Source organism: Barbus barbus (assembly GCF_936440315.1).
Source record: "Barbus barbus genome assembly, chromosome: 4".
NCBI lineage: Eukaryota > Metazoa > Chordata > Actinopteri > Cypriniformes > Cyprinidae > Barbus > Barbus barbus.
Window position 1 is genome coordinate 18,357,271 of NC_136732.1, and position 18,326 is coordinate 18,375,596.

The window sequence follows — 18,326 nt, forward strand, 5'->3', positions numbered from 1 at the left end:
CAGAATTGCATCACTTTACTAAATGGCCTTTAAAGGAATTGTGTTTACAGAAAATATTCAGATGTAACCCCCTTTGTACTTGTTAACATTTAAGTAACTGTAATTTAATTACACATTTTTTTCTCAGTAAATGTAATGGATTACATTTATTTTATAATCAAATTGTGTAACACTGTTATGTAACTAGTTACTCCTCAACACTGGCAGTAAATAAATAAATAAATGGTTATTTCTCTCATTTTAGGGCTATTTATGATATTATAAATATTTGTATATCCCATAAACCTATTTATAAACTCCATATAAATATCTTGAGCTATATAGTAGCTTATATGCAGCTGACTGCAATGGAAGGCCTTTGTGTGCATTATTTCCAGCATTAGCATAATTTCCTGTGAAGAAGCTGAGTTGCTGAACCTGCACTGTCTGTATATGCTGTACTGCAGCTATTCTCATTAGATTATCACAACATTATTTTGCAGTTCAAAAAAGACTTAATTGCTAGACTGGGACAGCCAATTACTTTCACTTCAGTAAGAAGCAGAACTTTGAATAGTTTGTACAGTATCATCCCAAAACACAGCATCAAATTCTGTATTAATTTCCCCCACTATGTAATTCAGATGCAGGAAAATACATGTACAAAACACTACTCTATTGCACATTTAATTGATACATCGCAGATTTTTATTTACTCAGTCGTTCTCTGTCCTCTTCTGTTTCTCGAATTGCTTACGTTTGTATTTCAGATCCTGACCCAGGAAGACTGGAACGTGGTCCTCTATAATGGAATGGCTTCCACCACCCCATGGGCGGCTCTTTACTTTGTGGCTCTGATGACTTTTGGGAATTATGTGCTCTTTAACCTGCTGGTGGCCATCTTAGTGGAGGGATTTCAGGCAGAGGTAACAAAAAAAAAACATCTATTTCAGCTGGCTCAGTTTCAGTGTTTATTTTCTAAAGATATGTACACAAAGCAGTTGCTTTCTCCAGATAGTCTGGGGGGTTAAACTTCATTGCTCACACAATACTGCAGTCAACATAGAAATAAGTATTTGACCTTGATATTTCGGCAGTCAAGACGTGTGTTTTCTATCAGCTGTTGAGAATCAGAATGAAACAGTACCATTTTTGCAAATTAATGACTTTTTCGATTTAATTAGTCAAACTTTACAATTGTTCGTGATTCAGTTTGATTCATTTTAACAGTTCACTCAGGCACTGAATCGTTTGCAGTGGTATCCTATACCAAATGTTAATGGGATACTTTATAAGACAGACAAAAAATGTTGGACGAGGTGGATATTTACCTTAAATGCACTGCAGGAAACAAAACTTGCAAATGTCTTCTATTGTATGTTATAGTGACAAAGCAGTTTTTTATTGCACATACAGCTTGTGAACAACTGTAATTTCAGATAAAGCCAATTTATATCCAAACATCCAAAACATTATCAAAATATTGTCAAAATATTGGGACACTTTAAATAAATTAATTAATACAGCATCAAATGTAAAAAATGAAAGAATGTGCTCCAATTAACTGCTTTTTAACTGAATGTATAAATATAAAACATCAAAATCTTATAAAACAATAACTCCTGTCTAAATCTACAGCTAAAAATTAAGTTGAAAGCCATTGTGTTCATTACTTCAGTTTTGTCTTAACAAGCATGAAGACGCTTGCTGTTTTTCACAGCCCTCACAACTTGTTTTGTACATGTAAAGTTTATATTATCTACAAAATAGAAATTAAATAAATATCAAATAGGAATTAAATCTAACATACTATACATTATACATGCTAATTCACAATCTAAATATGTAGCTAATATGCAAATTGGTTGCTCCTTGAAGAGGGTAAACATGTGCCACACAAGTTGAACTTGTGCTTCAGGGATTTACAGAATTTGGCTTCTTAAGCATGCAGATCCGTGCACAAACAAAGTAGCTGCTTTCTCCAGATAGTCTGGGGAGTGAAACTGCTTTGCTGATACAGTGCTGTAGTGTTTGGCCCATCTGTCATGCTGGGGACTGTGTGAATTGTGAACTTGTTATTAGTAGGTGTAAACCTGCAAAGGCTAACACAAACAGCAACTTCGCACAACCCCAACCGCAATCGAGGTCTAACAGGGTAGCAGAGTACTGATAATATGGGCACCACAGCTGTCTGTATGCACAGCAGGCTTTGACTGAGTGAAGGGCAGTGTGTTGTTGATGCCAGAGGCCGACGTCCTCTGACAGAACGGCTCCTGTTTGGATTCAGTGCATCCTGAATAACACTTTAGTGGGCTGAGCGGTTACTGAAATACTGGGAGCTGTCCACAGAAAGCTCTTGTGCTTTGCAGGGAGATGCTAACAAGTCAGATGCGGATGAGGAAAAGTGCTCGGTGAACTTTGAAGAGGAAGAGAAGATGGGGGAATTACGAGCTACAGGTTACTTTCTTTTACACATACAATGTTACTGCCGGGTAACATGTAAAATGCACACTTTTTACACAACATAGATTTCTCCTATTCTTAGCCTGTTCATTCAGGCACATAGTCAAGTTCATTTCAGAACCCAATAAAGAGGGCAGTGGTCCTCTAGGGCCACATTAAAGTCACTTTAAAGTAGATATGAATCTACTGGGGAAAATCCCCTCTTTATGTGTCCTTCTTCCATTTATCTTTATTACTTTGTCATTCATGGATAGTCCTTTTTAATTTTATTTACTAAATGGTGATGACTTACATCGAATAACCCCTTTTACTTCCACCAATAGAGTTGAAGATGTACTCTCTGATGATGTCAGCGAATGGGCATGTGGATCCTCGAGGCACTTTGCCCCCTCCAATCATCATGCGCACTGCTGCCACCCCCATGCCCACTCCCAAGAGCTCGCTTGGCCCCGAGTCAGTGTTTGGTTTGAACGAGTCCAGGCGGGGCAGTGGCATCTCAATAGATCCAAATGCTTTTGATCAAAAATCCCTGGTGAGAAAAAAACAGCTGTTAAATTGCAATCAGGTGTCCATTACAGTGACATCACATGTAGATTGCTTGAGCATACAGTACAGTAGTTAAAATTCATTATATTTTACTTTGTACAATATTTTACCTTGACAAAGTAATGTAGAATATATTTTAAATATATTTTAAAACATGATTAATATGTGTACACTTAATACAACGTATTCAAGGTGTATAGACAACATGACATCACTTTCTGTTTGATAGTTGTACCACATGATATTTTTATATTCATTGAATTTAAACCTTTCCTGGAAGTGGTATGCTTTTTCACAATAAAATGAAACCAACATAAATATGAAGAACAAATGTTTTACAAACATGGCACATGTTTTTAAACTATTTTCTTCATTGTGGACACACTTGTTTGTCACTGACTCATACCTTTAATGTAATGTCTCTTTAAAAGTGTCTGTCAAATACATAAATGTAATTTTGTGTGTTGTTTTTAATTGTTTAAACATTGCTATTTATTTTACTGTAGTCAGGGGCATTGCTAGACACAGGGCCATGAACCTGAGCACTGTTCCCCATTAAAATATTATTAATAAAACTCTATACTTTTTTCATCAGCTGCTTAGAATCAGAATGATGCCATTTTTTCAAAGGAATGACGCTTTTAATCTAATCAGTCAAATGTTTCAATTGTTCATGATTCACTTTGATTCATTCGGACAGTTCACTCATGCAATGAATCGTTTGCAACTGTTTCTCTCACCATAACATTAAGAGATTACTTTATAAGCATGAGGTGAGGTGGATGAGGTGGATATGTACCTTAAATCCACTGTAGGAAACAAAACTTGCAAATGTCTTCTATTGTTTGTCAGTGAGAAAGCAGCTTTTTACTGCGTGTACAGCTTGTAAACAATTCTCTACTGCAGGTAAAGTCAATTTATATGTAAAACGTAGTCAAAAAAATATCAAAATAAAGGGACACTTTTCAATGTGCCCCAGTACTAATGAAAGGCTAGAAATGCCCCTGACTGTACTTTATTGCAGTAACAAGCAATATGTGTAACGAAGGCATATTTCTTTACTATCCCAGACTAGCCCAAGAAGATCTCCATGCCACCCCCGTGGCTCAGGCAGTAACTGGGGCAGCCGCAGGTCAAGCTGGAACAGCTTAGGACGGGCGCCGAGTTTGAAAAGGAAGGACACGTCTGGAGAGAAGGCGTCTCTGCTGTCTGGGGATGGCAGGGGCAGCTTTGATGATGAAGACTTGGAGGGGGAGAAGCTGGCCAATATCAGTGGGGGCTCACTGCAGTATCCCAGCTCTCTAGATATCCCTGAGCTGCCCCAAACCCCCAGCTTCAGCTCACTGGGAGACTATCACGACTGCAATGGAAGAAGCCTGCACCTGCCCACTGACCTGTCCGCCAACCTCAGCAAGGAAGACTCCATTGCAGAGGAGGACATGGATGATGTAAGTTATGGCTTAATGCTGTGTTGTTTGTTACAGTCAGGCAGTGCTTTTGACTTGCTTTCGAAGATGTCTTCCCAGGAGTTTGTCTTGTGAGGAGACTAATTGTGATGCTGTAATTGATTCAGCACCGTAGTCTGAAGGCAGTAATTGTTTTTCTTGGTGGGTGAAAGTGACCTTTATTGGTGTCAGTGTGATGATATCTGCTCACTCAAGAGGCCTCGTCTTGAAATTGAGTTTCAAGTGCTGTGAAATAATAGGAACCAACAGGGCTACAATACAGGCCTACATACAAACAAAATACACAACCAGTCAAAAGTCTGGACATGCACAACTTATTCTTTATTTTTTACTCATTTTAGAATAGTAATAATCTTTAAAACGTTTGGATTTTTTAAAAGAAAAAAACTAAAGTTTATATTTCTGTTCTGTGCTGTTTTTTTTACCTTTCTTTAAATTGTTTGAAAGGTGCTGCATGGTGTTAACTGAAACAACATAACTGAGTACATGGGAAAAAAGTCCATAAAAACTGCATAGAAGTGTCAGTGCTTCATATGAACAAGTGGAAGTTAGTTGGAAATGTTATTATAATGATTTCCCACAATTGTATTACCATCCGCATAATTACAGATGCTTCATTGTGTCATTTCTTCAAGTTAAACCTGGCATCAATTAGACGTTTAGACAAAAAGGATTTTAATTGTGCAAAATGTATATTGCAGAAAACACATTTGGAAAATAAACAGTTAGGGCTACAAAATGGTAATTCATCAAATTTAAACAAGCATCCATTTGAATCCCTCTTTATTGATATATTGAATCAAGATTATTAGCGTAATGTTTATAACCGGAGGTTCTTATCTACACTAAACACCTTAAACTCCTGGCAATGCTGTAGATAGTGTTTAGAGCTGTTGCAATTAGCTGTAGTTCTTGTTCAATTTGCTTATATGTGTCTCTTGTTTGTTTCAGAGCTTCTGTTTCCGTCTCAAAGGGACGTTTGAGGCATATAAACCTAAGTGGTGTAAAGATCATGAAGAGTGGTCCCTTTACCTGTTCTCTCCTCAGAACAAGTGAGCATTTGCCATCTCCAACAACAACTGACAAACTACTGCTTTCCTATCAAGGTTTCACATTTAATTTTGAAATGCAATATTGTTATACAATTCTGTCCTAGGTTTCGGATGATGTGTCAAAGGTTAATTTCTCACAAGTTATTTGATCATGTAGTCTTGGTATTCATCTTCCTAAACTGCATTACCATTGCTCTGGAAAGACCCTCTATTCCGGCATCCGTAAGTTTGCTTAAGTACAATCATGACCATTTGCGTGTAATATTTGGTGTTGTCATGCTTACTGGATGTACAATACAGTATGTCCTTTTGTTTTTCATTTCAGGAGCGAAAGATCCTCAGTATCTCCAATTATGTTTTCACTGTGATTTTTGTTGCTGAAATGACTGTGAAGGTATGATACAGTGTTTTTTCTCTCTATATAAGGAGTATTCATTCCACAAAACACTCTTACAGATGTGATATGGCTTGTGTTAAAGGTGGTGGCCCTCGGCTTCTGTGCCGGGAAGCAAAGTTATCTGCAGAGCACCTGGAATGTTCTGGATGGGGTGCTGGTCTCTGTCTCTCTCATTGACATTCTGGTCTCTCTGGCTTGTACTGGTGGAAACCGAATCCTTGGCATCCTGAGGGTTCTTCGTCTGCTGAGAACTCTTCGGCCGCTAAGGTGAGCCAGCGAAAGGTCATAACGCGCCTGTGTGAGGCTCAAGCAATCAATGAAATCTGCTACATGGTCATTGCTCCAGTTAAGGAATAAACTGAAGGTTAATTATGTGGTTGCATGATGTCCCGAGTCTACACGCTAAAAGCCCCTTCTCACTTACTGATTCTACTAAAGCTTTGCAAAATGTAGTCTATTATCCTTTAATTATTTTAGAGGTAAGACTAAGCAGAGGTTTATCGATCTTAAATGTTTGTACCAGATGATTGTACCATTGCATAAATGTTCCTGCAATTCAAACAGGGTGAAATAGGTTGCGTCTTTGTTTTTTCACATAAATAGAGTGATTAGTCGTGCTCCTGGACTGAAGCTGGTGGTGGAAACCCTAATAACGTCCCTGAGACCCATTGGGAACATTGTGCTGATCTGCTGTGCCTTCTTTATTGTCTTTGGCATTCTTGGAGTTCAGGTAATTACTTCAAATGCTATTCAAATGCTACTTGCTTTTCAACAGAAATGTGAGGGGTTTTCAGATAACGCAGTTGCGATATTATCAAATACAGCTCTTCAAAGGAAAGTTTTACAATTGTGAAGGTAGCGACACCAAAAACATCACCAATAAGTCTGATTGTCTTCAAGCAAACTACAAATGGATTCGGAGAAAGTACAACTTTGACAACTTGGGACAGGTTAGTGTTATTCATTGGTTTGGACACATTTAAAGGGATAGTTCACCCAAAAATTTAAATTCTATTATTAATTACTCAACCTTATGTCTTTCCAAACCCATAAGACCTTCGTTCATCTGCAGAACACAAATTAAGATATTTTTGATGAAATCCGAGAGTTTTCTGACCCTCCATAGACAGCAACGCAACTACCACGGGCAAAGCCCAGAAAAGTAGTAAGAACATCATTAAAATAGTCCGTGTGACATCAGTGGTTCAACTGAAACATTATGAAGCTACAAGAATACTTTTTGTGGCAAAGAAAATGAAAATAACTACTTTATTCAACATTTTCTTCTCTTCCCTGTCAGTCTTCAATGCACGTTCACGATAGTACCACAACACATGCGTGCGATGCTGCTGACACAGAAGTCGCATTCTGACATAGAAACCGGATGCACTGAGTCTTGTTTGCAAACAGAGGAATGCACACGCATGCGTCGTGGTACTCTTGTGAATGATCATCAAAGACTGACACAGAAGAGAAGAAATAGTTTCATTATTTTATTTCATTATTTTAGTTTTCTTCGCACACAAAAAGTATTCTTGTAGCTTCATAAAATTAAGGTTGAACCATTGATGTCACATGGACTATTTTAACAATGTCCTTACTATCTTTCTGAGCCTTGAACGTGGTAGTTGCGTTGCTGTCTATGGAGGCTCTCTGATTTCATCATAAATATCTTCATTTGTGTCTGATGATGAACGAAGGTCTTATGGGTTTGGAACAACATGAGGGTGATTAATTAATGACAGAATTTTCCTTTTTTGGTGAACTAACGCTTTAAGCATAATAAAGCGATCAGCTGAGTGAAAAAGTGAGGTCATATTGCTTTTTCATTTTTATAGGACTTTCAGCAAATGTTGTCTGCAGTAATATGGTTGAAATGATTCCCAGATTGTCATTACGAGCCCTGTAACTGCACTGAATGAATGATGGTTTTGCCGGCACATGTCTCTCTTTCGCAGGCTCTCATGTCGCTGTTTGTGCTTTCCTGTAAGGACGGGTGGGTCAATATAATGTATGATGGGTTGGACGCTGTTGGGGTGGACATGCAGGTTTGGATCTGCTTTGCTCATTCTGGCACATGACTTTCCTAATCACATGATTTTCCTAATTTGTTATATGATGGATGTGCCCTCTATCTTTCTGTCCTTCACGCCTGCAGCCTGAGCGCAATCACAACCCCTGGATGCTCCTCTACTTCATCTCTTTCCTGCTGATCGTCAGCTTCTTTGTGCTGAACATGTTTGTGGGAGTGGTGGTGGAGAACTTTCACAAGTGTCGTCAGGATCAGGAGGAAGAGGAGGCACGTCTGCGTGAGGAGAAAAGGCAGAGACTGCTGGAGAAAAAGCGCAGGAGTAAGGCGAATTGCGGGTCTGGTCGGTAGTCTATTTTTCTGAGCACTGCCTGCTTCCAGAGCCTGAGAGAGAAAGCTAGAGAAAGAATTTTTTTTTTAAATGACAGAAGCAGTCAAAAGGCTGAGGAAATTCAAAAACCATGCACAATTTGGCACTGATCTGATGTCAGCCTTGGATTGTGATGGACTGCAGCATGTTCCTGCATGAGATGCCCGCAACACAAAATGCTGCATGACAAGCCAACAGGGGAGGTTTGCAAAGTACATATGGGGTCAGTATCATGGCCAAAGCAGCAAAGCATCCTGCTATGAATACTCTATATACTATAGTGTGGTCAATTAATAGAAGCTTGAACTAGTACTAATTAGGACTGTTCATTTAATGTGTTAGTTAAGTGTTCGTTAGTTAAGTGATCATTTTCTACCATCAGAGCAATTCAAGTATTAATGCACCTTGCCAAAAAACACTTACTGATAACAGGCAGCAAAAAGCTGTTTGCCCATCCTCGCATGTGATAATGGTTTTCAAAGACTTTTAAGCTTGAAAAGTTGCTTTTAATATGTTATCATGGCACGATATGCAGCGCAATGGCCAAAAATGTCAGTCTGCATGCGTATTTGGACCAAGAGTGTGTCTTCTGTGAACGGCTGTTAAGTTTAGACTACCGTTCAAAAGTTTTGGGTCAGTAAGATTTTTTTAATGTTTTTGAAGTCTCAAAAACAAAGTGTCTTATGTTCAGTAAGGTTGCATTTATTTGATCAAAAATAAAGTAACAGTAAAATGTAAGTAAAAGTGTAATTTATTCCTGTGATGTATCTCATTAATCCAGTCATCAGTGTCACATGATGCTTCATTCTAATATGATGATTTGCTGCTCAAGAAACATTTATTACTGTTATCAGTGTTCAAAACAGTTGTGCTGCTTAATATTTTTGTAGAAACCATAATAAATGATTTTCTCCTGATACAAAATAACAGCATTTATTTGAAATAGAAGTCTTTTGTAACAAATGTTTTTTACTGTGACTTGTTCACTTTAATGCTTCCTTGGTTAATAAAAGTATAAAGTTTCTTTAAAAAATCTAACTCACCCCAGACTTTTGAACAACCGTATATATCAGACAGATACAAACTCTGTTTGCTAATTGCTATGGACTGAAGGCCAGTGATAGGCTTATGATCAATGACACTGAAGCCACTTTTTATATTCAAGGATTCAGTCCTTTCTTGTTGTGTTTTTGATTTATCTTCATTTGGAGATTTGCTAAGGAAAACTGATAAAAGCATTTAATTTAATCAATCAGCAAAGTTAAATTATTACAAAATTTTAATCGATTGAAAACCCTAGTAGTAATGCATCCAAAGGGGTAAGAAACTCAAAGAGAGTGTGGGTACTGGGAAACAATGACGTGAGAGGAGGCAGTTGCTCTGTGACAGTTTTTAAGATGGGTTGGGGGGGATGTGAATGATATTATTTCTAGAGTGCTGAACTCAAACATATTTAATATTACATCAAGGAAAGTTACATCATATTATCCAGTTGAGAAACTGAATATGGTTAGTTGCCTGTGGTCTGGCTATCTGTCTAAATCAGTTTGGTACACTGAGGGCACTATTAGGGTTGTCTGGTTGTGAGCATTAAGGAATCTAAGAATGCCAACCATGATTTTAAGTGACTAAATATGAAGAAGTGTGTTCTTTGTTTAAGCACCTTGCCTGCCAGGGCAAAGCTTCCTGATAAATGATCTTTAGCATAAAAGCTGGCAGTTTTATCTACGTTTGTTACACTTGGCTCCTCCAGCCTTTACAGCAGTCAAGGGATTAATCGTGTATGTGACTGTGACTTATAATACTCATAGCCAAGTCCATAGCAGTTGAGTTTTATTTCCGTGGATCTATTCAAAGAGCCCCTCAATGCATTCATCTGGGATAGATCGAAGGACGTCTCACAAAACAGTCCTCAACACAGTGCATTTAGCAGGACAAGGAAGAAAAGGAGGCAAATATTTGTATAAATTAGGGATGTCACGGGCCACTCACAAGGATCGGGATCAGGGCAAATCAAGCATTTTTTTAACTGATCGGTATTAGCTTTCCTAAGCCCGATCCTTATTTTACGTCAGCTGTAATGCCTGTGATGGCGGTATTGATGTAGGTGGCAGTATTCACTTCCGTTTGATTTGCCAACCACCATTAAAAGAAAATGAAGATGCTCAAATCTGCATGCTCAACTGCCATTAAAACCAGAAAAGGACTTTTTGATGCACACTTTTGTAACGATTACTCATTCATTTATCGTTTACTTTTACGTCGTTGTCATACTCATAACGCATTGCTATAGGTTGCGTCTTGCTTCAGATTAGACTGACAGACACGAGCTTCATGCTTTGTAACCATATCTCCTCTTTTTACCTTTATGTTGTAATTATTCTGCTTATTGTATATATAAAATGCAAGAAGTTTACATCAGTAGTCCCATATTCTACAAATGTCTTTATACAGTGTGCAGATATATACATAGAGTATATATATATATATATATATATATATATATATATATATATATATATGTGTATATATATATATATGTTTACACACACACACACATACATACACACACACACACACACACACACACACATACATATATATATATCTTTTACTCTCTGCACAAGTGTGTATACTGTACTTTGGATTGATTTTAATAACTTTAATGTACTTGAATTGTGCATCAAACACAAGGAATATACAAGTATCGGATCAGGACTTGGTATCGACAGATACTCAATAACCAAGATCGCATTGGGTGCTCAAGAAAAGCTGATCGGGACATCTCTCGTATAAAAAGGTGTTTCTTCAACTGTGGCCATGTGGACTTTAAGAAAATATTTTCGTAGAACACATTTGTCATACATCACAGGAGAATTATGAAAATTCACATCACATCTCAGATTGTGTATTGTGCTGAGTAGTATTCTAATCGAATTTGTGATGATAAAATATTATGTTTACAGCAACTTAAGGAGATTGACCTTAATTTTTCTTCACACATCACTCAATAAACGAAAATGATTGGTGTGGTGAAAATGACGCCATATGTGAACGACATATTTATTGCATAAATGTTTTTGTTCAAAATTATCACAACTGTTAATTTCACATTTGTTTAGATGATCATAGTTGGGACATAAAAAACAAAAACCCCTTTGGACACAAAGGTACCTGAAGTTGAAGAAACATTTCAATTTACAATATATCCAAATCACCAATCTGTGGATCTGTACGTTATTCAGACCCACGTGGAATCTGCACCCACAGAAAGCTTAGCGGATTTCCTCAAAATTAAAATAAAATGCTCTACCCTTGAGCTCATTCATTAAATATTTGGACAAATTTGCTAATAAATCTTTCAGCTATCACTAAGAGTACAGAATTAAACAGATATTCCCTTAATTCAGATCAGAAAATGTTGAAAACGTCAACAGATTCCATCTGGACCTGCCATTATCCCATCATACTGGAAGACAGGCTGTTTTTGTGTGCAACTGTAAGACTTTCAGGGTGGCCATGAGTGTGGTATCTGCTAGGGAGAGATGTTTCATTTAATGCTTATGCCGTACCTGCATGTTTAATGTCTCTATCAGATATTCAGTAGCTCAAAGGCTTCTCTCTTGGCATATGGTATTTTCCTGTAAACATGCTTTTATGGCAGACTCAGAAAGATGGATTTAAACTCAAATCAGTTTTATGGTTGCTGTCATGTCCAATATATCACTCACAGTACAACTAATCGATAAACAGACACCTCGAAGCTCTCCTTCAGAAACACTCAATATGTTCCCGTAACCTGTGCTTCTTACAGAAGTCTTTTCATATGTTCTCCCACATACTGCCATGTTTGCAACGGCATGTTCACCAAAGCAGCATGCTTGAAACCCATGAAGGCACAAGTGCTGCATGAGAGGACTTTCAATGGATAGTTTTGCAATATCACAATGGTGGCGAGATAAGTACCGGTCCTCTCTGCAGCAGTTGTCCCCTCACACCCAGTGCATTTTTCCTCTGCATCAGTGATTTGGTTTATCTGTGTTTACACTGCACTGACCGTTTTGTGCTATCTGTATGACTGTATCAACAGAGGCCCAGCAGAGACCATACTATGCAGATTACTCTCCAGCCCGGCTCTACATCCACACACTGTGTACCAACCACTACCTGGACCTCTTCATCACCTGCATTATCGGCATCAATGTGGTCACTATGTCTATTGAGCATTTCGATCAGCCTCAAGTGAGTCTACGAACTTTGAATCTCGATTTGTTTGATATAGTGATCTACAGTTGCATAAAGCTGCATTTCATCATTTGAAACCTAAAGTAACAAACTTTAAAAGTGTTTGTACACTTTCTTTAAAATAAATGACACCCGGGCCAGATTCACAAAACATTCTTAAGTTAAAAATATCTTCTTTCAAAAACATTCTTAGAAATGTTCTTATATTCTTTTCTTAAGATTGTTCTAAAGACAATTAAAAATAATTACCTTAAGAACTTTTTCTTAAGATTTTCTTTAATCTGGCCCCTAGTTTGATATTTAAGACATTTATGCATTATTAAATGTGGTTTATGCGTCAAAATACTATTTTCCTGCAAATTGTAGCATTGAAACTGCTGAAATCATTGTTTCTGTCTCACACAGTACCTTGAAGAGGGACTGAAATACTGTAACTATGTCTTTACCATCATCTTCATAATTGAAGCTTTGCTCAAGCTTGTGGCATTTGGTTTTCGGAGATTCTTCAAAGACAGGTATTCTGACCTACTATATGGCTCTATAGATGTCTAATGTAAATGTAAATACACCGTAAATAAGAAAACCAATATATTATACTTTAAATAAGATAAACAATATACATATATTACACTGAATACATTTCTGGAAATAAAATCCATTTTATACTGATATTATGAAATAATGTACTAAAATGATTATATATTCACTTACAAAGAAAGAATTATGGATTCAAGCTGTATTCACAAGTGTTTATTAACGTGCACTTTAGATGGTATTAGGGTATTACACTTGCTATATACATTGCATTCTCATTACCAATTTATTTTTAACTAAGCCTTCTTATTATAATTCTAATCCTGACACTAAAGTCTCTCTAAGAAGGTCTATGGGGAGTCTATGGGGAGTCTCCAGCCCCTCAGTGACCTTGTCCCTTATCTCATGCTCTCTTTGTGCATTGGATATTCTTGTATTCTTAGATATCTGTAGTCATGCAGTAATTTCCAAGTGCTTAACCCAATAAAGGTAATTAAAGTCCCCATCAGCTTTGTGTACAGCATCATATATTTTATCTTCATTCAGAGATGGTATGCACTGATTGATTATTCAAGCCAACAAAGACATGAGATCAAAGCATGACTGACTCTCACTGAGATCAGACAGAAAAAATAATTCACAATAATTAAAGAAAAACTACAATTAAAATATGTACTCTTGAGGGATAAAAGAGGGTGTGAGATTAAAAGGAGGATTATGTAAATTACTCTTATGCTTCAGACTTTTGTTCTTTTGGAAATATTATAAATATAACTGAAATTAACAAAAGACTGTCCTAATCAGACATGCTGCAAGTGCAACACAAGATAAAAGGTATATTTTCCATGTTAATCAGAGTTTTTGTCCTAACCAGCTGTGAAGGGCGACTGTACGTGACGAGCGACTGTAGATTATAATTTAGAAATGGTTTCTATTTTTATTTGCAACATTGTGGCTAGAACAACATACACACTATGACAATGATGATCTGAGGTACTGATTATGTGCTTTATTTAATGTTAAAAGAGTCTAATTAGGAGTTTCAATACCATTTTGTGTGACCTTTACTACCATACTGAAAGTGACAGTGGATAATTTACCTTATCTTGAAAATGAATTAAAGGAAACATAAATATCCATACCAGAGATGGTATCAGGCACTCATTTGTTAAAAGTGTAGTGTGCTTGCAGAGAGAGCCCGCCCATGTGCTCTTCCGATTGGCTGTGATTGATTGTTGATTGATTTTGTTGCAATGCGTAGCCAGGATGCATCTGGTGTGGACAGACAAATTGCTTGTTGCTTGAATCTTATTGCAGTGCGTTTGGTTCGGACGTAATCAAGCATTTGAATCCTTAAATGAATTATGTAGTTTACTGAAAACATCTTCTGATGCACGACCTTGGACACATCATCAGTGTTGTTTCCAGAAGTCACTGGGTGTTTCGGGTCTTACAACAGACACCCTCGTCCTGGCGCCCCGACCGAGGCTGATCAGACCCCGGCCTGTGTCCAAGTGGCATTCTACTGCCCCCACTGCTCTCCCCTCTTCAACCAGAGCCATCTGGAAGCTTTTTCTGCTGCCTCCACATTGTTGCCTATGGCTCTTCTTCGGTTAGCACCTGTTATGCCCAGCGTACCGTAGGCCTTGCTCAGGGCAAATCCCCTGCTGCCCACCTCTACTGGCATACACCTGGTCCTCCATCTGTTCCTCCAAAAAATCCTCCACCAGTTCTTGGTATTTCTCCCTCTTTCTCTCTTGAGCCTCCTCCATCCTTTCCTCCCAGGGCACTGTCAGCTCCACCAAGATCAGTTGTTTTGTGGCCTCAGAGACCAAGATGATGTTAGGTATCAAATTGGACTGGGTGATGTATGTTGGAATTTTCAGCTGTCATTGCCCAGTCCCGGGCTGTGGAGAACAAACCTACAGAGCAGTTTTTCGATGCTCTCTCTGGCTTTTGTCCTTCCCTGATGAAGCGAATGGCCTTGGCTCTATCTTGGGTGTGTCGGCTGTCCTTGATCCCCTTGCTGATTGCCTCAGAGATGGATTTGAGAACCTGGTCATGCCTCCATCGATATCGGCCCTCACCCAGCGCCTTGGAGCAGCAGCTCAGGATGTGTTCTAATGTCCCTATTTTGGAACAAAGGGGGCATGCAGGTGTTTCTATTTTGCACCATATGCACAGGTTAGATGGACTTGGGAGGACATCATAGACCCCCTGTATCAAGAACTTGATCCTCTGGGGGTTCCACTTCCAGATGTCCTTCCAAGTGACGCTCCGCTACATCGCCTGCTCCCACTTCATGCAGGTGCCTTGCTGCCGCATGGCCACTGCTCTGCTTGTTTGCTCTTCCTCGACTGAAGTTCGCACCTCCTCCTGTACCAGCCTCTGCCTCTCCTTTCCGCTGGCGGAGTCATATCGGGTCACCCTTAGGCTCCCAAGTCCGGCTCTGCCTTGCGCCACTGTTCCAAGGATGGCCTTATGCTTCAGCCGAGTCTCTGCTTGCTGAACTGCCTCGGCTGCCCTCCACTTCCTCCCTCACTATAGGTGGCCTTGAGGTGGTCGTTTATGGCCTCCTTGGAGCAGGTGAGGCTGCTTGGTCAACTTGAATGGATTGGCCAAGAATGCTGCCCTCTTCCTGACTCTCTCCTTCTGCCTCCTTCTGTGTAACTCTGCCCTCTGTAAGGTCAAGAGTTGTTTCCTTAGGATTGCTCTCAGGTCCGCTAGGCCGGCTCTCTCGACTTCCCCCGCTGACTTGTATTGCCTCTTTAGCAGCCTGAGTTCTTCCCTGAGGCACTGGATTTCCCTTGCTCTGTCGCTTGGAGCATATGCCGATGGAGCAGGCTTGGATGCCTCAGTTCCAAATCGCTCAGCTCCGATGTTCACTATGAGGGTGGTCATCGTTCTCAGTCGGTGGTCCACATCTCCCTTAGCTGTTACTTCCAGGACCTGGCTTACATCCTCGTCAAATTGTTGCCACTCAACTCTCTTGGAGGATTTGGGCCATGGGATCCTTGGCTGGACCGAAAGGGCACAGCCAGCTGTTATGACTGCAGCATGCTGGCTTTGGAGGCCTTGTGGGTTGTCGAGAGATGCTGTTTCTTGAGTTATGGTGGCAGGTGAGCTGCTGGCAGCAGGTGTTGTCAACACTAGGAGGCTCTGGGCAATGTGGGTTGCCTCCGGGCCTGGCTCCTCCTGCGTCTTACCAGAAGTCGTTTCTGTGCATTGTGTCATTGTTTCCGCTGTCAAGCATCTCATATATCAATGTATATTATCACAGGGCTCTTCACTAACCTCAGTAACACATTGTAAAACACTATTGTAATTAACCGTGACAGTGTGATTAAGTCATGTTTTAATATGTGGCGTCTGATGTCATATCATGCGTAGGGAATGGGATTAATCATTTGTTTCAGTTAAATGAAACATGCTAAATTAAAAGGAGTCACGATCCCTGTTGCTTATCATTAAGCCCACATTAGCACATGTACAGGTGCAATCAACAGTATGTTGTTCTATTTGCAATATGCTCATGAATCTGTGTACGGTTTGTTTGCTCAGCTTGCCTAATGCTCAAAAACCGATTAGCTAAACGATGCTCGTTGCTGGATGCTGTATTTTAACTGTAGTATGTTGTAATGTGCTGGCAGATGGAACCAGCTGGATCTAGCAATAGTCCTGCTCTCTATCGTGGGCATCACCCTGGAGGAGATCAAGATGAACGCAGCACTGCCAATCAACCCCACCATCATCCGCATTATGAGGGTGCTGAGGATAGCCAGAGGTACTTTAATTTTAGCTAGTTAACAAAAAAGTTATTTGTATGTTCTATTACAAATAGCCTGGGATTTGATTTGTGCCTCTTTGTGCTTTTGCCCACAGTACTGAAGCTTTTGAAGATGGCTACAGGCATGAGAGCCCTGCTAGACACAGTTATGCAAGCTTTACCACAGGTAACTAATGTTGTGTTTTTACATCAAATCATGAATGTATTTATTTAGTAATAAATATATATTTTAGTTTTATAAAAAATATTTATATTATTTTTATATGATATTGTATTTATATTTGTTAACTTGTTAAAAAATGTTAATTTTAAAAAATATTTTTGACTTTGGCATTTATTTTTTTGTCTTTTGTTATATATTATTTAACATGCCCACATTCGGATGCATTAATGTACATTTAGTATGATAGTATGATATAGAGAATAAGGTCACAAGGTTTTATTTGCTCCAATTCTCGCTATTAAGTAACTCTTAACTACGAATTTTGCCTCAATAAACACCTAAATACTGCTTATTAATAGTTAGTAAGGTAGTTTTTAAGTTTAGGTATTGAGCAAGATTAAGGGATGTAGAATATGGTCATGCAGAATGTGTGTTTAATAACTACTAAAAAACAGCCAATATGCTAGTAATATGCATGCTAAAAAGTAAGTAGTAAACTTAATAGTGAGAATTGGTCCCTAAACTAAAGTGTTACAGTGAATAATATTGTAACAGCTAAAGTAACTCTAAAATATACTGTACATTATATTATAGACAAAACATTACCTGACAAATCATTTTTATAGTGTATACCATATGCTGTGTATGTGTGATGTTGCTTTAAAGAGATATAGATGTACTGCACAGTTGCATTTGTATTTGTCTTTGTGTGGATATGTAAGACATGGGGGAGGACAGAGAGAAATAAACTATCTATAGCACGATGTTACTCCCCATGATTGATTGTTTAATAAAATACTGTGATAATGCGCTTCCTCTCTTTAGGTGGGAAATCTGGGCTTGCTGTTTATGCTCCTCTTCTTCATTTATGCGGCACTTGGCGTGGAGCTTTTTGGGAAACTAGGTCAGTGCTGCAATCCTGCTCACTGTTCATACTGAGCTCTCCATTTCACAGTTCTAGCGGCTTTGCTCTACCTTAGCTGCCACTCTCATTTTTGGGTCAGAAATGCTTAAATTTGGTCCCCAAAGGCACACTTCTCTCAGAGTTTTAGAGCTCTACTTAGAATACAGTGCTGTCATAATTTAACCTAAATTAGCTCTGTTGATCTTTGGAGCTTGTTCCTGCAATGGCAGCGTTTTTGTAAGATAGCCTCTAGGCTCAAATAGACATTTCTATACTACTTATATCTCTGTGAGAGGCCTCTGGAACATGAATGGCAGGATTATGCTTTCTCTTAAAGGGCAAGCACTATAATTACTTTCATTAGCCTTCAACTTTAAAATCAATGCTAATT

General features: G+C 38.7%; 1 protein-coding gene across 1 annotated transcript in view; it reads left to right on the plus strand.

Moving 5' to 3' along the window:
* LOC306868706 (voltage-dependent T-type calcium channel subunit alpha-1H-like) overlaps positions 1-18,326 on the plus strand; it is a gene marked incomplete at its 5' end in the record, with an annotated part of 138,804 nt that overhangs the window by 115,618 nt on the left and 4,860 nt on the right. Inside the window, 17 exons of the mRNA XM_079414997.1 lie at positions 750-905; positions 2,349-2,436; positions 2,766-2,974; positions 4,059-4,436; positions 5,406-5,506; positions 5,611-5,728; positions 5,832-5,900; positions 5,986-6,170; positions 6,507-6,633; positions 6,728-6,853; positions 7,862-7,951; positions 8,062-8,254; positions 12,393-12,544; positions 12,953-13,062; positions 16,732-16,865; positions 16,964-17,034; positions 17,857-17,935. Coding sequence (XP_079271123.1) covers positions 750-905; positions 2,349-2,436; positions 2,766-2,974; positions 4,059-4,436; positions 5,406-5,506; positions 5,611-5,728; positions 5,832-5,900; positions 5,986-6,170; positions 6,507-6,633; positions 6,728-6,853; positions 7,862-7,951; positions 8,062-8,254; positions 12,393-12,544; positions 12,953-13,062; positions 16,732-16,865; positions 16,964-17,034; positions 17,857-17,935 — 2,386 coding nt within the window. The remainder of the gene's footprint in view (positions 1-749; positions 906-2,348; positions 2,437-2,765; positions 2,975-4,058; positions 4,437-5,405; positions 5,507-5,610; positions 5,729-5,831; positions 5,901-5,985; positions 6,171-6,506; positions 6,634-6,727; positions 6,854-7,861; positions 7,952-8,061; positions 8,255-12,392; positions 12,545-12,952; positions 13,063-16,731; positions 16,866-16,963; positions 17,035-17,856; positions 17,936-18,326) is intronic.